This window comes from Ailuropoda melanoleuca, chromosome 8 (assembly GCF_002007445.2).
Source record: "Ailuropoda melanoleuca isolate Jingjing chromosome 8, ASM200744v2, whole genome shotgun sequence".
Taxonomy (NCBI): Eukaryota; Metazoa; Chordata; class Mammalia; order Carnivora; family Ursidae; genus Ailuropoda; species Ailuropoda melanoleuca.
This window is the reverse complement of record NC_048225.1, coordinates 69,965,807-69,991,869: the sequence shown is the minus strand read 5'-3', so window position 1 is coordinate 69,991,869 and position 26,063 is coordinate 69,965,807. Positions and strand designations below refer to the sequence as shown.

General features: G+C 41.0%; 1 protein-coding gene across 2 annotated transcripts in view; it reads left to right on the top strand.

Moving 5' to 3' along the window:
- Window positions 1-19,019, top strand: part of EXO1 (exonuclease 1) — a 35,407-nt gene extending 16,388 nt beyond the window's left edge. The window contains exons 10-15 of one of the 2 annotated variants that reach the window (XM_034666662.1): window positions 645-870; window positions 4,646-4,889; window positions 8,810-9,386; window positions 11,988-12,089; window positions 14,401-14,594; window positions 17,654-19,019. In XM_034666662.1, the coding sequence (XP_034522553.1) occupies window positions 645-870; window positions 4,646-4,889; window positions 8,810-9,386; window positions 11,988-12,089; window positions 14,401-14,594; window positions 17,654-17,795 (1,485 nt within the window). In that variant the 3' untranslated portion in view covers window positions 17,796-19,019. Of the gene's footprint in view, window positions 1-644; window positions 871-4,642; window positions 4,890-8,809; window positions 9,387-11,987; window positions 12,090-14,400; window positions 14,595-17,653 lie in introns of both variants that reach the window. The other variant, XM_002918458.4, reaches the window with a different exon arrangement.
- Window positions 19,020-26,063: the final 7,044 nt, after the last annotated feature.

Below are 26,063 nucleotides of genomic sequence, written 5' to 3'. Positions count from 1 at the left end.
GACTATTTGGAGGCTTATTGCCAGATCATTATTAAACTAATTGAGATTGTGTTTTGAAATAATACTCAAATTTTAAAAGTATTTTGTTGTGGCCACATTTCTTCAAGTGTATTTTCATTTCTTGCACTGTTCAGGAAGATTCACTTTTTCTTTCTTTCTTTCTTTTTTTTTTTTTTTTAAAGATTTTATTTATTTATTCGACAGAGAGGTAGAGACAGCCAGCGAGAGAGGGAACACAAGCAGGGGGAGTGGGAGAGGAAGAAGCAGGCTCATAGTGGAAGAGCCTGATGTGGGGCTCGATCCCATAACGCCGGGATCACGCCCTGAGCCGAAGGCAGATGCTTAACCGCTGTGCCACCCAGGGGCCCCTCACTTTTTATTTCTTAAAAATGAACTAAAAAGGTCACTTGACCTTCATTAGAAGAGAAACAGACCCAGGAGTATAAGACACATTTAATGGAAAAGTGTAGTCCCATAAAAGTAGAAAATGTTAGAAAAAGTAGAAAATGTTATTAGAGAACAGATATTTCATCAAAAATTGTTCAAAAGAGTAAATTATTTACTTATAATTTATGTTGATAGAGAGGGAAATGATTTGGGTATTTTCCTCCTTCAAGTAATCCTTTTCCTTTTTACTGTTGTAGCCTGCCCAGTCAAGAAGTCAGAGTTGGAATGACAAAACATGTCAGAAGTCATCTAATGTTAATAGCATTTGGCATAGGAATTATTGCCCTAGACTTGAGCGGGATGTTGTTTCAGATGTTAAAAGACTGAAGGAAAATCCAAGTACTGTGGGCATTGAACAAGTGATCAGTATTAAAGGGTTAAATCTTCCAAGGAAGTCATCCATTGTGAAAAGACCAAGAAATGGTATGTATTTTTGCTTGTGGTATGTATTGTGAAATATTAGTGAGTATTGATCACATTTAAAACATCTATGACAGGGGCGCCTGGGTGGCACAGCGGTTAAGCGTCTGCCTTCGGCTCAGGGCGTGATCCCGGCGTTGTGGGATCGAGCCCCACATCAGGCTCTTCTGCTGTGAGCCTGCTTCTTCCTCTCCCACTCCCCCTGCTTGTGTTCCCTCTCTCGCTGGCTGTCTCTATCTCTGTCAAATAAATAAATAAAATCTTTAAAAAAAAAAAAAAAATCTATGACAAACCCAAGGTCACTAAGATTTTTCTCCTATTTTTTTTCTAGAACTTCTGTAGTTTTAGCTTTTAGATTTAGGCCTTTGATCCATTTTGAATTAATTTTTTCATATGGTGTGAGGTAAGGATCAAGGTTCACCTTTTTTGTATATGGCAATCCACTTGTTCCACCGTTTGTTAAAAGATTGTCCTCTCCCCATTGAATTGCCTTGGCACGTTTGTTGACAATCAATTGACCTTGACCATATATACACGTGAGTCTGTTTTGGAGGTCAGTTGACCTTGACCATATATACACGTGAGTCTGTTTTGGACTCTGTCATTCTGTATTGTGGGTCTTTTTGGTTATCTTTATGCCAGAACACCATTTTAATTATCATAGCTTTATAGTAAATCTTGGAATTAAGTAATTTCAGTCTAAGTTTAATATAAGTCTTAAGTTTGTTCTTTTTTTGCAAAGTTGTCTTGGCTACTCTGTGTTTTTCACAATTCCATACAAATTTTAGAATCAACTTGTCAATTCAAAAATAAATAAGTAAAGCCTGCTGAGATGTTGATTGGAATTTAGTTGAATCTATAGATAAGTTTGGGGAGAATTGACTTCTTACCAAGATTGGGTTTTCTGATCCATTTATTTAAGTCTGTCATTCTGTGTCAGCTGTTTGGTTTTTAGTGTCTGACACACATGTATTGTCAAATTTATCCCTGTGTTTCAGATTTTTGTTGCTACTGCAAATGGTATTTTAAATATTGATTTCTAATTGTTCATTGCTAGAATCCATTTGACTCTTGAACGACAAGAGTTTGAACTGCGCAGGTCCTCTTATATGTAGAATTTTTTTCATAAATACAGCATAGTAAATGTTTTCTCTTTATGACTTTCCTAATATTTTCTGTAGATCACTTTATTATAAGAATACAGTGTATGACACATATAACATACAAAATATGTGTCAGTTGGCTGTCTCTCTTGTCACTAAGTCTTTTGGTCAGCAGTAGGCCATTAGTAGTTCAGTTTTTAGAGAGTCACAAGTTAGACACAGATTTCTGACTCTGGAGGGGGTCAGCCCGTAACTCTCCTGTTGTTTAAGGGTCAACTGTAGGGTTGATTTTTGTATTTTCATCTCCTCTCTGGCAACCTTGTAAATCCATGTAATCAGTTCATAGTTATCTCTTTCATAGACTCCATGGCATTCTGCAGAGACAGTCAAGTCACCTGCAGATAAAGACAGTTGTGCTTCTCCTTGTTCCAGACTAGATGCCATTTTTTTTTTTTTTTTGGTTTTTGTTTATTTGTTCATTTTATTCCCCCTCCTGCCTTTATTTCTTTATTTTGTCTTCTGGAACCTCTAGTACATTGCTGAACAGAAGTGCTAAGAGTGGAATGCTGAGTATTGGGGAAAAGTGTTTTATTTTTATCATAGAAGATGTGTAGAAGTAGAAAGACTGGTTATAATCTGGTCCTTCTCTCTTCTTTCCCTCAGACATGAGTGAATGAAGGTCTAACAACAAAACAAGCCCTTTGCAAAAACCTTTTAGCTAATGCTTTTGTTTTTCAGATTTAGGTATAGATTATTCATGTTTTGTCAAAATGTATTGATTCCTTATGAGCATAAATCTTTCCCAGATAATATGTGTGGACCTCTGTCTCCTCTTCTGAAGTGGGAACCGCACTGCCTCTTCACAAATGTCCGTGTATGTTATGTACGGTAACATCCGCAAGCCCCTGGTCGCCAGCAAGTACACTGTGCCTGTTTGTCCCTTCCCTTCGGTCCCCATGAGGATGAGCTGTTTTATGTAGAGAACTCATTATCTCTAAGTTCTTTATGTCACAGTCTGCTCTGCTATAACTGCCACCTGTCAATGGATTTTGTGCCCTGGGCTCACACACAAACACAAAATAAAACAGTAAGTTTTTTTGCCCTCTTTTAGTTGACAGCCCTTCACGTGTTTGGGGACAGCCACTGTGATGCTCCTGAATTTCTCCTCCAGGCTAAAAGTTGCTTACTTACCCAGCTTGTGCTCGGGACACAGTACAGGTTTTAATAGCTGTGCGACTGTTACGGAGAGTGGTTGTTGAAGTGTGGTCTGCTTACCACAGAGCACAATACGTGTTTAGAATTGCGTCACTATTTCAGCCCTTCACCCAGAGACTATGCTTATGTGATTGCAACTGAGATAGCTTTTGTTAACATTCCTGTCGTTTTGCTGGCATTTACTGAGTTGAGAATCCAAATCCACTGGTTGTTGTTAAGGCAGGTACGGTTATATTTTTAAACTTAAAAGTGGGTTAAATTATCTGCTGGTACAGTCAGTTCGTTGTAATCCATTGTTCTGCCTTTCTTGAACAATCTTTGTGTTGTCTACTAAGAGGTGGGTATTATCTGTGTCACCTGGAAATGAGAGAAGGATCGCTCCTGGTGTCTCAGAGTTTTGAATAGATAAAACGTGTTTGCTTATATGATGTTTAACGTACGGACGTCGAGAGCACTTAGGCTGGATTCCAGACTGCTAGTTGCCTGCGGTCTTGTGGGGCCCTTCAGTTTGCTGCAATTCCCCTAACTCATATCCAGTTATTTTGCTCTGCCTTGTCGACTAGGATAAGATGAGAGACGCTGACGTGTCCTGCTCAGCATCTAAATCTGTGGAATTCCCCCAAATAGCTAGTCTAACAGCCTTATCACAGAAGGAAAATGCGGTTTAGTTTGGCATGGCCACTTCTTGGAGAAACCTTACTGAGGATCCTACAATGTTTGTGTTTTCTTCTTCCCTAAGGGCCACAATTCTCTGCATAATCAACAAATTAAGGCTCTTATAAACAAAATCAAATTTACAGATCTGTAGCTTCTTAAAAATCTGTGTATTTTTAAATTTGAGGTACCCTCTTCTTGTCTCTAGTATGTGGTACCCCCAACCATTTTACTGTTCTCCTAGGGTAGTGAGCACTCACTCCCATGTGAGTGGGAGCTGTTCAGGCTGAGAGTTAGTTGTAGTTGGACTGATTTCATGCACCCACGTGCTGTCTCTGTGTTGTTGCCTATGTCGGGTGTCAGTCGACTGTATTGCTTTATCTTATGGTTTATTCTGCTGCCGTAGAACACATTGGTCACACGGGTCTCTAGGGTCCCACAGCTAGGCGGTGAGGACCAGAACTAGAACGAGGTTGCCTCACTGTGATGGTCACATGCACTTCAAAGGTGGTATAGTATCGGTGGTGTGTAAGTGGTTGCTGGTTTTATTGGAACATTTTAAAAATAAAACAGGAAATCATACATTGACATATAAATTGCCTTAATTTTTTTATGCAGAATCAAGCCTTTAGTATCAGAAGTAAATTGCCTTACAGAATTGATTGTATCCTGAAATTTTGGTTTCGGCAATTTCACATTAAATCATACAAATAATTGACATTACATCTTAACTAATCTGTGAAGTTATAAATAAAACAGAGCTAAGGGAACAAAGATTTACGGACCATTTTGTTTTTATTTAGAAGAGCTGTCAGAAGATGACCTGTTGAGTCAGTATTCCCTTTCATTTACAAAGAAGACCAAGAAAAATAACTGTGAAGGTCCTAAGTCCTTGAACTCTTCTGAAATGCTCATGCCTGACCTGGAGGATGGAAGTACTGTTAGAAAAAATGGGAGCACAGCACCTACGACGAGAAATAAATTTGCGGCGTTGTTACGGAGGAAAAATGAAGACGGTGGAGCAGTTGTGGTCCCAGGGACCAGAAGCAGGTACAGTCCGTCCTCGTGGGCTTGTGTGTGTGTTGTACCGCCCACTTCGTCGGTCCTTGTCCAGTTGTCCCAAGTAAACACTGATTCCGGGCTGTCTGTGCAGAGCCTGGCTTCAGCTGTCTACTGTTCGTGTTGTGTGGTGTCCGCGTCCCGACGTAAATGCACATCTGTCCGTACTAAAGCAAAATAAGAATGGTAGACTTACAGTCTGCGTTAGAAAAATTCTCTTCTGGACTGTCCCTTGCTGCTTTGTTTCTACTGTTTTTTTTTTTTAAAGGTAAAGACAATTTTGCACAGTGGTGTTTTTTTTTTTTTTTAAGATTGATTTATTTTAGAGAGAGAGAACATGAGCAGCAGGAGGGACAGAGGGAGAGGGAGAGAGAGAATCCCAAGTGGACTCCCCACTGAGCACGGAGCCCAAGATCATGAACTGAGCTGAAATCAGGAGTCAGATGCTCAACCGACTGAGCCACTCAGGCCGGCGCCCCAGATGATTAGAGTTCTAACGTTAACCAAGAACCTAATACTCTACTAGGCCCTGGGTTACAAAAATGAGGGACATAGTATCTGTTGAGAAGCTTGCAGTGTAGTTGCAAAAAGAGGTCCATAAAGAAAATTTGTACAATGTGGTAGGTACAACAAAAGTATACCTAAGGTGTTCTAGGGCATTGAAGGGGCGTCTCCTGCTGAGTGGGTGGTTGGAAAGGGTCAGAGGAAGGGACGGGTGTCAGGTGCCGTTGTAAAGAATGGAGCCTGTACTTCCCTGTGGGCAGAGGCATGGAGCAGCCACTTGGCTGTCGACCGCCTCTGTTGCTACTCCTGCCAAAATGTAAGTCTGCTAAAGGATGCTGATGGAGCAGGACTAGGAGGCCAGTTCATGGAAGGTTTGTAAGCCAGGCTAAGGAACTTCTAGACTGTAGAGGTGATAGGAGCTATTTGGACATTTTTAATCAGGGGAGGGGTATGACTTGATTCCTGCTTTTGATAGACCGTTCCAAGTGTGCTATGAAGGATGGATTCCAGAAGGCCAAAAGTGGAACAGAAAGATCGGTTAGGCTGTTCTGTAGTCCCCGTGAGTATTGATGAGATTTTGGAGTTGGTATAATGTAGGTGTTAGGAATTGGGACCCTAGGATTGGTCCACCTGGAGTCGAGTCCTGTCCTGTCACTCATGAGATGTTTGACTCAGGCAGGTTAACTTCTGAGTGCTTCAATTTCCTCTTTTTAAAAAACGGGGCCAACAGTTAGGACAACCTCAGGGCCATTGAGAGGATCACATTGTGACTATACATACGTAAAGGTGCCTGAAACAGCACCTGATGGATGGAAAATCCACAATGACTAGCTCTTATTTTATGGTCTGGATGGTGGCACCACACTGAGCAGCAGGAAGCAGCAGTGTCAGAAGTTACTTAGGCATGACCTGGTAGCCCTAAGAGAAAACTGATCGGCCCCCACATCCCTCTGGAAGACTTAGAACGGATGTGTTCTTCAAGTTGAATACACCAGCCTGCGGCCAGTCTGTCCAGCCTGACGGTGGGAGACGGCCGTGAAGGAACCAATGCTGGTCATCCCTGAGCCGTGCTGTAGGTGGCACTCCAGACCCTTCTCCCATTGGGCCTTGTCAAGAAAATAGTCACATCCTGATTAAATGGTCATTCCGATTCTGCCTGTACTAGTCCCTCTCACTGAAGGTGCTTGTTAGCAGTGGAATGATGAAAAAGGAGGCTGCAGACGTTGGAGAAGAAGGCATGATGCAGTCGGCTTTCCTCACTTGCAGAAAATAAAATTTCCCTTTTCTGTCCCTCGATGTCCAGCTTTCCTCTGAGGACAACTGATGAGGGCCGTGTTTGCATGTGTCCACAGGGCTGGCCTGGTCACTACACGAGCTTGATGAGATACCCGCTCACAGCTGCACATTCCCACTCTCTGCCGTTTAGGTTGATGTGTCACTGATAAATTGTTAAGAGCTCCTTGGAGAAATGAATTTTTTTTCTCCATCAGTTTGCTGTGAAATAATAGTTGTAAGTCTTTTTCTGACCTGGTGGTATAGCAGCATCTAATAACCAGATAGGATTAAATTAGTTTTCTTTGCTAATTTTCAAAGTTGTTTAATACACTCTGTGATTTCTCACAGCAAAATTATGAGATATTCAGGGTCACTGTTATTTTCTCTATTTGGGGTTCAGACGTTGAGGCTCCGAGGGGTTCAACAACTTTCCCAGGGCGGTGTAGTCAGTACCAGTGACGCAGAGCTTCCTGGTCCCCGTCAGCGTGCTGGGTCGAAAGGAGCTAAGAGTCGTGTTGGCCTGGATGCGAGTTCTCGCTGTGCCGTTGAGTCAGCAGAGGGACCTTTCACACACCACTGCTTACCCTAAGCCTGGTTATCTATAAGGTATGGATGGTTATACTGCAGGCTGCTCTGGAGGCTAGCAGAAGCATATCAAGGCCCTGACACGGCGCCCAGTCACAAATACGTATGCAAGGATTTACTATCACCCCGCTCTGTAATGTGATTTACACTTCACATACTGTCACCTGCTGCATCAAGGTAATGCAGCAGGAGCTATTAAATATGCCAGGGGTGGTCTCCATCCCGTCTGGTTTTTGGAAGTCTGCTTTAACTCTTCTTTTTTACATAGATACTTATCCTAGAAACATTCCAGTTTGTCTTTTGAGACCTAGAAATAGAAATATCAATTAAGCAACACTGTAGGCTAATTGGGAAGAAGTAGCCGCGATCTGGGAGGGGTTCTGGCTTTTAATTCTCTCTAGCTGATTAATTTTATAACCTTGGGCACTGCCACTTTATTTTCTCTTACCCATAAAATCCTACATGGAAGACTATTTGGATATCATAGGGGTTCTTATCTACTTAAAAATGAATTATGTGATCAGACTGGCAGCTCCTGTTTTGCGCGTAGCGAATAGCCTAGTAAGACCTTTCCTTCCATGGACCGCTTGCTTCCTGGCCTGTACCCACACCTCCGTCAGCCGGGGATTTGATAAAGGATAGAGGGGATTTTTACTCTCCAGCATGTAGTAAATAGTCTGTTTATCATCTTAGATTTGAACTAATGCTTTTTAAGGAGATAAATTCTCTTTAGGTTTCATATTGATCTGATCATTTACTCTGGGAATTTCCTTTTTTATCTAAAAACTCTCTGAGTACATCTTCTCTGTAATGATACTGATCTTTCTTTTGTATTGGAGTGTTTATAAGTGATTTTTTAAAGCTGCCACACTAAGTAATACCTCTTATTAATACAAAATTTTATGATAGATGTGGAAGTCATAACCTCAATATTTAAAATAGCGGAAAAGTTTATAGGGCATTTATTTTAAAAACTGTTAGAATACGTACCACTACAAGTTCCCAGATGGTTTGCTACTAGGAGATAAGCTAAGATGAAGAGTAAGTGGCTAATTTCTTTTATTTTGCTTACAAAATAATAGACAATAGTGGTAAATTGTCCCTTCTGTTGTGTATTTCCGTAACTTCAAGTATTTGACTGTCAGCCGTGTTTTAGCGGCTAGTGTAGGTGCTGTGAATGGTACTCGTCCTCGGGGAGCTTCTGGTCTGTCTGGGGGTTTATTACATAAAGGTCAGGGGGAAAAGACCTATGTGACGATTAGGTGTAGATAAAATATGCAGGTTCCAAGTACACGTATGTAGAGAGGACTGCTTTTAGGAAGCCTGTCTACAAATTCATCGTATAAATAAATTTCTAAATGTGTGAATGTCGGTATAACCAAAATTTAAGCTTTCAAGTTCTGTTTTGTCTTTATTTACAAAATTACGTATTTATGAGACTTTTCTTGAAGAATCTAGACCGTTTTTCGTTTTCTGAATCTTAATCACCTTTGTGTGGGGAAACTCTAAAATATTTATAGGTTCTTTCTGTTGTGTTTTTCTGGTAGGTTTTTTTGCAGTTCTCTGGATTCTGCCGACTGTGTATCCGTGGAAGCAAGCAGCGAGCCCCTGGAGGAAAGTGCTGTCACGGAGAAAGAGACCAGTCTAAGTGAATCAGAGGGCTTAGACGGCCAGGAGCTGGCTGGGTCGGACGTAGCACGTCGCTCAGGTGATCCGATGGCAGACGAGGGAGCTGTGATGACTGACAGTGAGTCTCAGTCTTCTGAGACCAGCAGATTCACCAGGACCATTTCACCACCCACTCTGGGGACACTCAGAAATTGTTTTAGTTGGTCTGGAAGTCTTGGAGACTTTTCACGAGCTTCAAGCCCTTCTCCAAGCCCTTCTCCAAGAGCAGCGTTGCAGCAGTTTCGGAGAAGGACTGACCCCCCCACGGCTCCACCGGACCAGAGGGAAGTGTCCCATGCGTCTCAGTTCAAGAGCAGTGATGGCTCAGGTGATGACGCGCCTCCCTTACGGCTAGCGGGGTGGTCGCCCCAGTCTCAGGAGAGCGCAGGATTCTCGCCACACAGTTTAAGTGCGTCAAAACTCTCTCAGCCTTCTAGTAAGGATTCGGATTCAGAGGTAAGTCCCGTTATGAAGCCTTTGTTTTCAAATCCATGTGTAAGAGAAAATAGGGTGTTAATCAGGTAATTGGGGAAATGTTGCCTATGTTTTGGAAATAATTGGCTGTCCGAATTTTTGATTTTAGATCTTACTTATAGAAGGTTCACATTCTATTCATCTTAAGGACTTCTCTGTATGTCCTATTTTAAACTCGCACCTTTAATCTAACCCTGTGTTTCCTGAGTCACTGTGAGCTCCATCGATAGGTATCTCAGGTTGTGCACAGTTAAGACGTAAGCAGAACGATATGTTGTAATACATTTAGTATTTAATTCCTTAATATACTGTTGGATTCAGATAACATTGGAAACCTAATAAGGAGATGGCCTTATTGATTTGCTGGTGATCACCTGAAGCTTCAGTACTTAGAAATATGTTTTCATTTGCTCTATTTATTCTTGCTACACTTCCCCTTTTAACAAAACAAAACAGTAATACATGTGACTTTGTTACTCTGTTTTAAGTTAATAAAAGCATCGTAACCATTTTTTCCTTATTTATAAAATATCTTTTAGTCTGACCTAAGTCCGAACTTCAAATAAGTACTGCTCATGAGCTCCAGTTATATTGTCAGATGGCATGGGTAGCGCCTTCACGTCCGAGAGTCCCCTTACCTCACCCGCAGAGCATACTTCACTCCATCCTCACGACTCCAGTTACCAGGCTGTAAGAACAGTTATAGTCGCGGTACTGTTTGGCAGAAGGTTGATGACCCCGAACATTGAAGACTATCTAATAAATCAGGAGAGCTTGTATTTATCAAAAGGAAAATATTTTATTCAAGTTCCCAAAGGAAACGTGAGTTCTGTTGGACTCAAACTGCAGATAAAAGCTAACTTAAAATGTGAGCACAAATTGTTTTCACTTGGAGAAAGCAGAAATCAGTTAATATATTGAATCCAAAATCCGTTCCATGTGGTGTTTGAGTTTTGAAGGTACTCCAGGTCCAGCCCAGGGCGGCCTGTGAGACTCTTGCTTTTCTCTCTCCGTTCACTTGCTTGGGCTTCAGTTCATCCATACTGGTCTGGAACCCCGTTTCTTTTTCACCCAAGCCCCCACTGTAATACCCTCACTTTCGTTTTGTGCTTCACACTGCATTCGCTCTTGGCCCCAGGCCGGTGCCCCCACAGCGCTGTGTCTTGAACATCTTTCATAAAAACATCACCACCTATTTGAGAACACTCTTGGGTCTGCTGCGCTCGTTCTGGAGGTGGCTTTTCCGTTTTTCCAGCGACCTCTTCCTGCTGCACTTTGTAAGCTTTTAGCCACGTGTTGCTGAGAAGCCTTTCCAGCTCACCGGCTGTAGGCTGTGCATGTTGACGGAACTTCCCACATTTCTGACTTCCGCATAACCGTTTTTTGTATCTCTCACCACCAGATGGAGTAAACTCCTGTTAGGAAAAACAAATTGTTAATTCTCAAAAAATTAGAACACTAACAGGTAACATAAAATTATAGAATCTTTCTTTGATTCAGAAAATGTTTCAGAAAGCCACAATACTATTGGGCTTCATTTTTAATACTAGTTTTCACCAGATGGCTCTGAAGAAAATATTTCTCTAGTGGAGACTTCCATCGGTAGTTCACTGTGAAAAGCACCAACCAGAGATTCTATGTGTGTTGACTTCATTGGCCCTGTTTGAGGTGAATTGATCTTTGGACCTTACTCAAGACCTTTATTTTAAGAAATTTAACATCTGAAACTAACATACGTTAACTACACTTAAAAAGAAGAAAGAAAAAGAAACAAATGATTTATCTCAGAGTCACCACAACTGTTAGCTAGAGTGAGGAATATTGGAGTTTCTGTAAGTTACAAACCAGTTAATGGAGTATTTTTCACTTTGGGATTATTTTTTTAAGTATATAACACTGTAAAGAATCCCACAATAATTTTTTTTAATCCTCTTGAAGAATGCAGAAATGTAAAGTCTTCTGAATCTTCCATTCATTGTTCTTTTTTTGTGACTTTTGTGGGAAGCCACATTATTCGGTCTACAGGATGGGCTAGCCCGAGGCGAGATCTCAGGCTCATTGTGAAAAGTAACTTCACTTGACTCAGTGTTGCGCTGCTTCTTGAAAGTAGATCTGCCCCATTCTTTTCTTCACCGTTGAATGAACACGTTTCATACTGAAAGATGTGGCTGCAGTGGTTCCACTTCTTACAGCTAGTGATTTCTGAAAGCCATCAGCCGGGCTCGGGTAAACCAGTAGCATTCCAGTAGGTTTGTCTTACTTGACTCAGCATTTTGACAGGCTCCCAGAAGGGTTAAGAAAGCCTTCATATGTAACCAGATACTTTATTTTATACAATTTTCTTTAGCCAAAGCATCTTGCTAGTTTCTTCAGTGAAACTTGGGGGAAACTAGCAAACACCGTTTCGGCTTAGATTCGTTTCATCTACTCCATGTTTAATACGTTTCTGAGAAATTACATTTTTATTTATACTGATTTTCTTGTTTTACTTGTTTTATGTTTTGTTGAATATGGGTTATTTGTCATAAAGAATCCACAGTCAAAATCTAATGTTTTTTTTTTTTTTAATCTGGGGTAATCTAGGAATCTGACTGCAATATGAAGTCACTTGATCATCGAGGTAATCTGAAATCCAACCTACGTTTAACTCCGTTTTTGAGAAAAGACACACCTCTAAGAAACAAGGTAAAACGAACAATTTTTTTAAATGTCAGAAGCAGTGTATGTTTATTACCAGAAACTGAGAAATATCAACAAAATTAAAAATTAAAATGCCTATATTTTTATTTACTGGAAAAACGTCTACCTTCAGCCCTATTAGGGCCATGTTTATGCCTGATTGTAGGTGGTGAAGTTGTGAAACCCTTATCTTCTCTTGCAGTATAACCATCTTTTTTCCTTGTGCTTCTACGGATTACTTATAATGAGGAGCAATATGCCTTTGTATGAGTTTAGCTAATTCCCTTACATTCGTCATTTACCCTAAACATGTTTGTTGTAGCAGACACTACTGCATCCAAGATCCCATGGATAAGTACTTAGTATCATTTTTGATTGTTTCATAGGGGTGAATTCCATGGACTGGTATTCCTGGCCCATACAGTTAAAAGCTTTGGTATATGTTGCCAAAAGACCTTCTTGACACTGTATATCCAATAAGCCAGGTTTTTTTTTAATCAAAATATATAAATATTTCCATGACTGCATAGTGAAAGCTCACAAGTTAAGGCATATTTTATATATTAAATGTTCTTGCCCGTTAATATGAAAATGCTCATTTGTAACTCAAAAATGCACAAAGGATATAAATAGTACAAAAGAAAAAGTACACAATGATTGATTAATATATAAAAGCATGTATAACCTCAGTAGTAGTCAAATAATGCAAATTAAAATAACGAAATGTAATTTCTTACCTCTCTGATTTTCAAAAATATTTTTAATTTTTAATTGTACTCATTTTTATGAGTATATAGTGTATGAAATAATCACAAATTAATTGTGTATAAATTGCTCTGCCATTTCAGGAAAGCAATTTGAACAAGTTTAAATAATTCAACCCAGTAAGTGCATTCTAGGACTCGAGTCTAAGGAAATAACGAGAGTTTAAGTATATGAATACTTACCCTGCAGTGGTTACAGTAGTGAAAAATTGCAAATAGTCTAAATATCTAAAACTAAGGGAGTGAATTATTAAATACATAATTGGTTTTAGCTCTTGGGTGGTGGGTACTGGTGAATCTTTTTCTTTGTCATGTTTTTCCATAGTGGACACATTATCTTTCTAGTAGCATAAAAACTTCTTTAAACTTTCATTAAATGGGCTGCATATCCGTTTGAAGAAAAGATCCCATCTCGTACTATGTAAATATAAACCCTAAATATTAAAGACTTCAGTGTGGAAGATGCAGCCATAAGACTGGTTTGAAATCTTTGAGTGCGGAGCCGTTTTCAGACCTCACTGCCTCGGAAGGGTGTCCATATCATTTTTGAGTAAAGAGAAAGAACATGAAGGTCTGGTATTTCTGCTTAAATACTCAAACTACTCATGCACACCGTGTGTGTTTATATAATCATAGTAACAAGTCTGGAAAGATACCAAAATTATTTTCAGTGACAGATAGGACTGGAGATGTAGAAAGTACTTTCCCAAAAGAAGTTATGTCTAGACATTAAACTGTCGTATTATTATTATTATTATTACTCTCAGAAGTTTTTGCAAGGTTCTAGCTGTCACTTCTGTTTTGGTGAAAACTCCCCAGATGGACCTTCCTCTTGCTCCCCAACATCCATCTTTAATATCTAAAATGAAACTCACCCTTTTGTTGTTGTTATGTCTCAAACCAGTTCTTCTCAGAACATTTTTTATTTTCATCTGCTACATAATATTATGTTATTCTCTTTGTCATTTAGTTTTAAAATCTTAGGGTCCTTTTTCTTTGTATCTGCCAGATCGATCCTTCTTCTGCGGGGGGAAAGAAAAACAACCACACGTGTGTACCTATCCAAATTCTAATGTTTCTTTCTTTGTCTTGTTTGGTGCTCTCTCCCTTCTCCCCTCGCCAGCACCCCAGATCAAGATTTCATCTTTCATGTGTGAGCATTCCCGTTCTTTATACCTCCTCTGGCAACTGCATCAATATGAAAGCCTTGTTTTCTATACTTCACTCTTACTACCCTAAAGAACAACGAAATGTCGATGGCTCCCTGTTTCCCATAGGGTAAAAATCAACCCTTGGGTAGAAAAGGCTAAATGTCGGTAGAGATCTGTTTGAACAACCTATTCAAAACAAAATTCACTTCTACATGTAAACAGGAAAACTATCCAAGATAGATTGATTATTAAGTAGAACTAAAACATAGTTAAGTGAAAACAGACGTTTTTACACACTGCTTATTGGTTATTTTTCTATTGTCATGTGCAGAGAGCAGTTCGAAATTAACTATAGGTCGTTGTTTGAACAGAACAGTATTAAAAGGGGTATTTGCTCTGCAGGTTCCTGGGCTGTATAAATCTAGTTCTGTGGACAATCTTTCTACAACCAAGATCAAGCCTCTAGTTCCTGCCAGAGTCAGTGGGCTCAGCAAGAAGCCGTCAGGTGTCCAGAAGAGAAATCATCATAATGCCGAGAACAGGCCGGGATTACAGATAAAAATCAATGAGCTCTGGAAAAATTTTGGATTTAAAAAGTGAGTTTCCTTGTTACTTACTCTAAGATAGGATAAATTATTATTTTTTTGTAATTTCTATCACTTTTCCCAATTCTTTCTGTTTTCATAGGAGTCCATTTTGTTTTCTCTTACTCTAAGAGAGTTATTTTCCTCTATTCTCTTTAACTGACTCCTTTTAAGTGTATTTAACTTCAATGTGTATACCTTCATTTCGTGAAAAGGTGACAAACTAAAAATCCTCCGTTCTTGTTCTGGCTTTGGAGTCTGTTGTTAAGCAGGTGACTTTTTCTGGCCTAAGTGTCTTTGCTTCTTTCCTTTCGAGTCTCTCAGGTTTGTAATGAAAATAAAGTTGTTTTAGACATGAGGGGGGGGAGGTAATGCTGTATCATATTTCTTGATTTAAAGCAATTTGTTTCCCTGGGGCGCCTGGGTGGCACAGCGGTTAAGCGTCTGCCTTCGGCTCAGGGCGTGCGTGATCCCGGCGTTATGGGTTTGAGTCCCACATCAGGCTCCTCTGCTATGAGCCTGCTTCTTCCTCTCCCACTCCCCCTGCTTGTGTTCCCTCTCTCGCTAGCTGTCTCTATCTCTGTCAAATAAATAAATAAAATCTTTAAAAAAAAAAAAAATAAAGCAATTTGTTTCCCTAAATCATCATATCTGAAATGGGGTATCACTGAGTGTATGTGATGATTGTGCCAAATTTCTAATGTATGGGGCAAACACTATTTTAAAAGAGCTGACGCCCTGTATATCTCCCTTCCTTGAGCCACACGGTACTTCCTTCCATTAGACGACAGAATTAGTCTCAGAGTAGCTATGATTTATAATTAATTTATTCTCTTGTTCTTCTCAATAAAGTGAATGTGCTAAGAATGAAGGGCAAGTTACATGGGTGGTGGGATTAAACCTTGCCACAATCGGATGAGATTGTACGAGCAGAAACACTTTGTAAATAACTGCTGGACACAAGTATTTTTTATCTGTGTGAAGTCGAGGATGAAACCATACAGCAGCAGCTCTCAGATGTCTGCCTTCAGGCACCCTTTACACCCGTAAATCATTGAGGGCCCAAAACACTTGGTTTATGTGGGTTATATCTGTCAGCATGTAACTTAGAAATTAAGACAGGCTTTTTAAAATATTTATTTTTAAATAACAATGATGAACCCATATTAAAATCAATAGTATTTTACTACAGAAAATAACTTTTCCAAAACAAAACAAAAAAAAGTGGAGTGACTTTTTTAAAATTTTTGCAAATCTTAGCTGTGGTTTACTAGGCCTGAGCTGGGTTCTTACGTCTGCTTCTGTGTTTGTGTGTTAGGAGAGGGTGTTTTGGTTGAAGTGTAGGAAGAAAATCTGGCTCCGCACACATTTCTGTTTGGGAAATGTATAATTGAATAGACTTTTTATTTAGCTGTAAATTTTCTACCTTGAAATTATACCAAAATTCAACAAATGATGGTTTCTTAAAGGTAGTTTCAATATCAGATATGAAACCAAGTCAACCAACTTTTCATGGTCTGTGTTCTGTTACAGTCCTTTGGCCCGTCGTGCACCGTGAGTGCGTCTTTTACTCATGTGTGCATTGGTCATTTAGAAAATGTTGGTTCATTGAGTTGTGTTTATCTTCCAAATGTTGACACATTTCGTTATACGATATAAAGAAATCACAATCTTATAAGGAGTTTTTAAATTGGGAAGCTGGCAAGTGGCAGACACAGGTTTTCCAAAATTCTGACTTTCACTTGAAAGCTTGAATTTTATTGTTGTCAACAAATACTGTTAGTTGTTTCCTTGGGGGTAAGAACAGGCTCTCTTTGTTCATTTTATTTATTTTTTAAAAAGATTTTATTTATTTATTTATTTATTTATTTATTTATTTATTTATTTATTTGAATGAGAGAGAGAGAGCACAAACAGGGGTCGGGGTAAAGGGAGAAGCAGACCCCCGCTGTGCAGGGAACTCGATGGGGCTCCATCCCAGGACCCTGGGATCATGACCTGAGCCGAAGGCAGATGCTTCACCGACTGAGGCACCCAGGCGCCCTCCTTGTTCATGTTAGAGAGGCCCTTTGCCAGATACCCAAATTCGAATGAGCACGGTGTCCCACGTGCTTTTCCACCTGGGATAGCCGTCATACTTGCGTACAACACAGGTACCTTGTGTTGTGTTTCCCGTTTTCTCATACCATGCTATGAAGTGAGAGGGTTGAGGGTTTAAATCCTAACAAAAGTAATGATTTTCACTACTTCATCAAGAACGTTCTTAAGTGAGTGTACATTTTCTTCTTCAGTAACTACAAGTACCTGGAGCTGGAGGGTACAAGCGCCGCTGGCATTTCTCATGCGGTTTGGAGCTAGTGTCCTGATCGTGCCGAGCGGCCAGTCGCTTTGATTTGGTTCTGGTTTTGGATGAGCAGTACAAGTGTCAGCACAGTGGGAAGGCAGATAGAGTCTAAGTGCTCTTATGAAATAGTTTTAGTCTTGTAAACCCGCTGAGAGGGTCTCGGAAATTTTTAGGGGCCCATGGGCCATACTTTGAGAATTGCTAGTTGAGGGTGCAAAAGTATTCCTAAGTGCCTTTTAGAAAATAAGACTTACTTGGATTTTTGTGGACAGGGGATAGAATTACCTGTGTTATCTTCGTAACGGGATGAATTTTTATAGACCTAGAGCTCCCTTCCAGCCAAAAAATAAGCTGGGGGGAGGGAGGAGTAAAAGACAGGGCTTAAACCTTCCTCATGCTTCACTTACTTGGGTGCTTAGCCAGACCTGAGAAGGGTGCTGAGGAGAAAGGAACTAAAGCCTCTTTCTTGGAATCGTTCTGCCTTAGCTCGTACGTATTTAGTAGTGGCCTTGCACCTGCCTCGAAAGGTGACTTAGGAAGCAGGAAGGGGAACTAAGAAGCAAAACTCAAATTTTACTGCGATACTCAGAGGAGAACCTGAATGTGTCATATATTAAGACAAACTAAAAGGTCTTATCCTCTCCATATACCTCTCTTTGGTCTAGGTAGATTTTGCTCTAATAATTAGTTCCCTAAAAGCACCAATTCATTTCGTTATATTTTGCAGAGATTCTGAAAAGCTGTCTCCTTGTAAGAAGCCGGATCCCCTGTCGCCGGTCAAAGATAACATCCAACTAACTCCAGAAGCGGAAGAGGACATATTTAACAAATCTGAATGCCTGCATGTTCAGAGAGCAATATTCCAATAAATGCAGGCAGCTGGGACGCTGTTGCCTGCAAGAGAATATCAGTTTGAAGTGCTGTTTGGGAATGCAGCCGTTACCAAAGACTTACTCCTAGATGTGTGCCACTTTTTAAATAGAGTACATTTTGTATATTAACTATGTAGTAATTTCTTTTGTTCAGCTTTTTATATTTTCATAAGAAGCTAAGTAGAGAAATCATTTTATTTTTGACAGTTTTTGGAAGTTTTGATGTTTTGGGGCAAGTCCCCTGAAATTTATAAAAATCTACTCTAAAGATTTCTGTCATGTTGTCAAGTATAAGGATGGTAAATGAAAAGCCACAATTCTGTAATCATTTTATCCTGGAGGGAATCACTGTATTTCTCCAAGCTTTAAATTTTACCCCCTGCCTTTCCTATCTCTTTCAGGGTTGAATTGAAAATGAAGTTGCTGTCATGGAAGGGGTAGCTGGAAGGGTTAAAGATCACTGCCCACATGGGACAGTGCTCTGCTATCCCTGAAGGGTTTGCTCGGGTTATGGATTGACAGTGAAGGAAAACTGCTCTCAGCTTCCTGTGAAAAGAACTACTTACATTGTTAATATTCTTAAACTTCAAAATGGCCTGTTTTTCCTACTATGTCTTTTTTAAAGTGTGGACTGAAAATCCCTTAACTAGAGTCTTAGGTGTAATGTAAGATCCTAAGGCATCAGGGTCTGTGATGTGTACACACTGCAAAGACATAGGCAGGTACCTGGAGAGAGAACGAACCATGCAAGTGAATACTGGGAGGGAGGCGAGGGAGAGGGAAGGGGAAGGTAAAGGATGGATCTGGCAGGAGACAAAGGTGCGTTACCTGAGATAAAGAGGATTAAAGTACAGCGATCCGGAGTATTTTAGTTTTTAAATAAGACTTGATAGAGGACTCTTGGATAGAGTCAGAATGGAATGGAAAACATAAGTTGTAAGAAACAGCATAAAAATTGTAAAAGAAATAAAAAACCAATCTGAAAAAGACCCAAAGAACACAAACAAATTCGAGCTATGAAAGTTTCCTGTTCTAAAACAAATTAAGAATGTGACTCAAACTTTGTCTACAAATGTTTATCTCCTCGCTGACTTAAAATGCCACTTAAGTGACAGAAAAGGAATAAAACAGTATAAATCCGTAAAGGTTAACAGAGGAAGAGACATCAGGCAAGGAAACAGATGGATAAGTGGTAAGTGATTTAGCAAAGAAATGATCAATTCCGCAGTGGTAGAAGGCAACAGGAAGCAGACATTTAGATGGGCTCTGTAAATGGAAACACGTAGCTTCCTCCAAAGCCAGGGGCTCAGGCTGAGTCTGAAAATGGAACTGGCTGAAAACCTTCAAAAATAGTATGGGAGGAGGGGAATCTAGATGGCAGCAAGGCCATAGTTTTCCTGTCTCCGAATCCCCACAAAACAGCAACTGGACAACAAAAACCTGTGAACAGCATTACAACAAATTTAGGTGCTGGCATCCTTAAATGGCAAAGTATAACTGGATGAAGACGAGCCACCAAGAGCCACAGTCCCCAAGACAGAAAAGCAGAGGAAGGCAATAGAGCATTGACTGGACCTGAGAACAGAACGTTAGAATGACCACTAAAATGCACAGCAGGTCAGGCTGGAGCTGGGAGAGGCTTTCCCATTCCCGTGGTGAGTGTGTGCAAGGGGCGTCAGAAGGAACCGGCTGGTCTGGTCCACGTGAACTGTTGGAACCAATCTGCCGAGTTGGCCAGGGCTCCTGGGATGGGGTCCCCCACAGAAGAGAAACTGGGGAGAGGAAGACCAATATTGAGCAGGACAGGGACAAGAAAAGCAAAGGAGAGGAGGCTGAAATACAAGTGGAAGGAGGAACTGGTGACCAACAAATCTCAGCAAAATTAGGAATAGGAAGTTAACAAATATTGAAGATGGGGACAGAAGGTCCAATATACGGATAATAGTCTTTGAAGGGGAAAAAATGATAATTTCTGAAAACCTTACTAATTATGAATATTTTGAAACTTTTTTTTCTTAAAGTGCATTTTTTAAAAAACATTTAGAGAATAGAGCATAAGCAGGGGAAGGGGCAGAGGGAGAGAGAGAGAGAGTCTCAAGCCAACTCCGTGCTGAGTTCAGAGCCTGATGCAGGGAGAGCATGTCCTGAGCCAGAATCAAGAGTTGGGACACCTAACTGACTGAGCCACCCAGGCGCCCTTTAGCGCGCCCTCTTGTACCCAAGATCATTGATCCAAAACATGCAACACCAAGACTAACAGTTAATTTTAAAAAAGACGAAATCCTTGGGGTAGGCAAAAACAGCAGTTGACGAGGGAAAAGTTAGATGGTCATCAGACTTTTCCATAATTATTCTTTGTGCTTGAAGAAAATGGAGTAACATTTTGAACATACCCAAGGGAAAACACAAGAATTTGGGGGATAGGGTTCCCTTAAACTCTTCTTGAGGAATCAGAAAATGAGCTCCATTAGAAGACTGACTAGAGAAATAGCACCATAAAGACTAGTGGTGAGCATTAAGCATAGTCGCCTGTACAGTTAAAAACTGGAGTTCCAAGAGTATGGTATGCAATGGCTGTCCATCCAGACGACAGAGTACAGCTAAAAAGAGGGGAGAGCACGTGCAGAAATATTTGCTGTAGCTGATGGTAGTCTGATAGTGTTAGGACTTGGGCGTATAATGTGGGGTAGAATAAATGGACATTTATGGGCTATTTTAATTCATCCCCTGTTTTCTTGAGAACCAGGATTCTTGATGTGGTAAAGAGGAGGTGAAGATGTGGGTTATTTTTTTTAAATACCTGTAGTTACGAATTTAAGTAGTGGTAGAAACAAGCATATATAAAATATGTCTGTATATATATACTCCTTATGCATATATGCTAGATGTTTACACGCTGAAGAGACCTAGAAAAAATCCAGTACCAATAAGCATTACTCAGTTTGTAGTCTTAAAATACCATCTTTTAATCAAAGGAAACCAGAGCATCTNTTTGAAAAAAAAAAAAAAAAAAAAGTCTGGCAGGAAATATAGAAGAAAAGCCTAGAATATCTTATTAAAACAGAAGCTATCACAGGCTACTGTGTAATTTCATAAAGACGCAGGAGCCAGCTCGAACAGGTCCAAACGGCTAAATTTGATCATGAAAAAGGATAATAATTGCAACTGACTGAAACACATAAACATGAAAGATAACTGATCACCTATTCATTATCTTGAAAACGGGGAAATGGAGATATCAAGCATTTTCCTGTCTTTCCTCTGGACTGTACCACTGGGTATCCAAGCAGCAGCAGAAGGGGGGCGGAAAACACATTTTGATGTTCCAATAATGAAAAAGAAATGTGATTATATCACTATTTTGCAACACCTCGTGGATTAATGGATTTAGACATTGAGCATCAGCTGCCATTAATATTCCAGAAAGAGACACCCAGACGTGTTATGCCTCTTAGTGAAAGAACCCCGCATCCTCTATAGTTTTGCCAAGGGATGGGAGGGGAGGCTGATCGTGCCTCTGGGTCCCACTGCCAAAATTCAGGAACAAAGAGGACAGAGAAACATGTGGAGCTTAAGTGTGCGATTAGCACAATCCACACGGAAACCACAGGTTTAATACCCTGGGATTTTCAACAGATAAATTGTAAGGAAAGGGATGAGGGAAATTCCATTATTTTTTCTTTAAATGGACAAAACAAAACTAGATAATGTAAGGATGCACACTTTGTTGATAGAACTAGAGACATACAGGGACTCCCAGGTGGCTCGGTTGTGTGTCTGCCTTCGGCTCAGGTCATGATCTCAGGGTCCTGGGATCCAGCCCCACAAGGGGCTCCCTGTTCAGTGGGGAGCCTGCTTCTCCCTCTCCCTTTGCCCCCAGTCATACTTGTGCTCTGTCTCTCTCTCTCTCTGTGTCAAATAAATAAAATCTTAAAAAAACAAAACTAGGGACAAAGAAGTGATAACGAAAATTCAGGATAGTGGTTACTCTAGGGGAGAGGGAGGGCATTGATGTTAGGAAAAAGTGCATGGAGGGGATTCTGGGAGTGGCTGGCAAAGTTTTATTTGATGACTTGGGTATAATGTATAATAGGGTTTGTCCTACAAGAACACAATAGCTTACGGAGCTATCCTTATAAAGTGTTAGCCTTATAATAAGCTATTTATTGTGTGTGGTTTTCTGTTTTATAATAACTTCTTAAAGTAGTGACTCATGTTGACGATGTAATCGACTGTAAGACACACCATTATTTTACGGTGTTTTGTTTCAAGATTTCATTTATTTGAGAGACCAATACAGAGCTAATGAGAGAGAGCACAAGCAGGGAGGAGAAGGAGAAACAGGCTCCCCGCTGAGCAGGGAGCCCAACATGGGGCTCAGTTCCAGGACCCTGGGATCACGACCTGAGCCAAAGGCAGATGCTTAACCGACTGAGCCACCCGGGTGCCCCACCATTGTTTTTTTTTTTTTTTTTAATCATTTTTTTTTTAAGATTTTATTTATTTATTTGACAGAGATAGAGACAGCCAGCGAGAGAGGGAACACAAGCAGGGGGAGAGGGAGAGGAAGAAGCAGGTTCATAGCAGAGGAGCCTGATGTGGGGCTCGATCCCAGAACGCCGGGATCACGCCCTGAGCCGAAGGCAGATGCTTAACCGCTGTGCCACCCAGGTGCCCCCTCCCACCATTATTTTAGTTTTTTCATTGAAAGAGAAAATCTATTTTAAGACACTATTTTCGAGAATGTTACAAAGCATACCTTAGAATAGATGAAATGCAGCGATTAGACACCACAGATCTTGTCCCTCATGCACAAAATCCAGCAGCTATCCTCACTTCTCAAAGACTCGAAGCTTACTCTGGACAGTCAGCACCAGACAGCCTCTGCTCGTGAAAGAACTGGAACTCAGTGGAGGGAAAGATGGCGTGTGGTTCCGGAAAGAAGGAAGGATAGAATAAGCTAGAGTGTGATCCCCCCAACCCATCTCCCCACTTAGCTCCCATTCTCACTTCCCCCACTGGGATCCCAATTATATTGTGTGAGACTTTCAAAATTGTCCCACAAGTCTTAACACTGTTGTGTTTACTTTCTACTTTGTTTTTTTCTGTTTTCAATTTAGGTAATTTCTACAGATTCATTTTCAAGTTTACCAGTTCTTTCCTTGGCTCTTTATTACTGTGTTTTTGGTTTGTATTTCCAGCATTTCTCTTAGTCTTACAGTGTCCGTCTCTCTAGTGACGTCCCCCATCTGCTCATGCCTGTTATCCACTTTTCCCACTAGAACGCATGTTAGCCCATAGTTATTTTAAATTCCTTGTCTGGTATTTCCAGACTTGTCTGGGTCATCTCTGAGTCTGGTTTTGTATCTTGTGTGTTTAACAGTTTTCTTTTGCCGTGTGTGTGTGTGTGTGTGTGTGTGTCACAGTTTTTGACCAAATGCCATCTACGTTGGTACAGAACTGTAGTGACTGACTGTGCCTGGAAGTGGCGTGCCTCCTCTCCCACTGGTGGCTGGAGCAGGGCATTGCTGAGGACTAGTCAGGAGTGTGACAGGGTTGGATTTGTTGTTACTACGAGTACTGTGGGTGCACCACAGACTTCATACTCCTCTATCGTTGCTGGTGGTTGGGCGGTGCTCCGTTGCCCCAGCCGTGTTGCTGTTTTCATCAACGTTCTCACCGTAGCCTGGGTGTCAGCCTTCCTCGGGCACCTGTGGCTCAGAAGGGCTCTCTGCACACCCTTGCCCCTCTCCAGCCGTGGGCTTCTGTGGCCTCTTTGGTGCTGTTTGATGACTAGGTGCGGCCTTGAGGGTAACGCTGTTATTAACTGTGGCAATTCTATTAGATTTTACAATCCACTCCACAATACAAGCATTATCCTCCTTTGTTTCTCAGCAACTCCCAGCAAGATCCTGGCAACATGGTCAGTGTCCCACATCCCTCTAATTAAGTGACTTCCAGCCAGCAGGCACTGTACGTTGTACGGTCACGACTTTCTCAGCACATTTTGGTGTTTAACACTTGTCGACTTCCGGTTTAGGGGATTGAGAGGTCCAGTGAGCAATCAGAAGACTGGATCTGTAATTCTGACTTTGCCTAAAATAAGTGACTTTGGGTAAACCGCAGAACCTGTGGTGTTCTCTTTTTTCTCGTGGGACAAACATGAGGGGTTGACCCGTAAGTCAGACATTGCAACTCCAAAATTCTGTGAACAAAACAGTACATTATTTCTGAGTAACCGTTTACAGGCTGTTCCGTGAGCTCCACGAGAGGGCGGCCCCTCCATGTTGCTTAACGGCTGAAGCGCCTCTCCCAGCCCCGTTAAGTCTGTTTTTAAAATCCTCTTGTGCAGTGTTTTATTTCTTTCAATTATACAAATAGAGCACAAGTATATTTTCACTTATAAAAATTCTAACATTATGGACCAGCTTCAAGTCTCTTTTGATTAGTACCCCCTCCTAATCCCCTCTCCCTACTGTATCAGGTCAGTGGGTCATCTTTGTTTTTTTTTTAATGTTTTTTATTATATTATGTTAGTCACCATACAGTACATCCCTGGTTTCTGATGTAAAGTTCGATGATTTCATTAGTTGTGTATAACACCCAGTGCACCATGCAATACGTGCCCTCCTTACTACCCATCACCAGTCTATCCCATTCCCCCACCCCCTCCCCTCTGAAGTCTTCAGTTTGCTTCTCATAGTCCATAGTCTCTCATGTTTCATTCCCCCTTCTGATTACCCCCCCTTTCTTTATCCCTTTCTTCCCCTACGGATCTTCCTAGTTCTTATGTTCCATAGATGAGAGAAACCATATGATAATTGTCTTTCTCTGCTTGACTTACTTCACTTAGCATTATCTCCTCCAGTGGGTCATCTTTTATGATGTTTTGTTTTATGTGGTTTTTAAAACGTGACTTCCACAACTAACATTTTAAAATCTGCATGTGATTTGAATATTTATTCTGTTAATATACATAGATTAACTTATTTTTACTCTCTTTAACTCCATAAGATGCAGGTCATCATTTACTTGTTTCTTAATGACTTGTGGGTGGTTTTTTTTTTTTTTCAGTATTCAAACATTTCCTCAAGTATTTCAAGTATTACATTTTGAAAAAAGTAAAGAACCTCGCAAGAGTTCATAGTAATTAAGATTTTAAAGCCAATTTGTTAACCAAAGTAGGAATATTTTAGTAATTTTACTACCCACAAAAATCTACAGTCTATTTACAGAAAAGGGACTAAAAGGGAAAAGCACTTGACAGCCGTCCTTGGAAGCGTTGGGTGTAGTCCGTTCCCCGATGTAAATCGTCCAGGGATGCCATGCCTGTCAGGGAGGGTGTTGACAAGCATGTTTTTTTCCTAGACTGGATTAGACCCAAGAAACCCATGGCCTCATTGAAGCAGTGGACAAAAACCAGAAAGGAACGACCTAGTGCGGCCACCGCCATGCGGACAGCCACGGGACTTGCTTGCCTCTGGATCCTCTACAACGTCAAGGAAACGTCTGCTGGGAGGGAGCCAGGGTTATTTGTATTGTACGTACACAAGAAAATATAACATGCCTGACAATATTAATGTAAAATGAGTTGTACCCACAACAAACATTCCTGCAGAAGAGGAGAGGCCCCTCTTTGGGATCTTTTTAAGATTTACAACCTGACGGAGCTGGAAGGGGCTGTATGTGATGGAGATAGATAAGAGGCAGTGGAGTGGGGGTGCCTTCCACACAGGGACTTTGTGGCAGCAAAGCTTAGGGAGGGAGGCACACAGGGTATGTTTGCAGAAAAGAGACCAGCTGAACCAGATCAGAGGGCTTGCACTGGGGGAGCGGAACGGGGCTCAGCTAGGGGCTCACCCTGCAAAGGTCTTAACTGGAGTTTGGAAGCGAGCAACGGGCAGTAGAGTCAGTGAAGTCTTCCCGATGGACAGTTTCTGCTCTGCCTCCATTCCTAGCGCTGAGGTTCCAGTGAGCGGTCATTGTGGGGGGGGGGTGGGAAAGGGAAAGGTGGGCAGGCCAGCAAGGACTAGTAACAGATGCAGTGCCAGTACGAACACCCTCTCCCAGCCCCCGGTTTACTATCCGCATCGTAAGGCTCACTTGGGATCTTACTTCGGTTTGTGTGTTTGTCTCCTCAGTAAGCTGTGAGCTCCAGGAAGACAGAAAGACCGCGTGGCCACGGTGACTGTTCTTCATTGTTCCCTCAGCTCCTACCATGCTGCCTGCAACAGGGTAAGGCTTTTTTTTTTTTTTTTTTTTTTG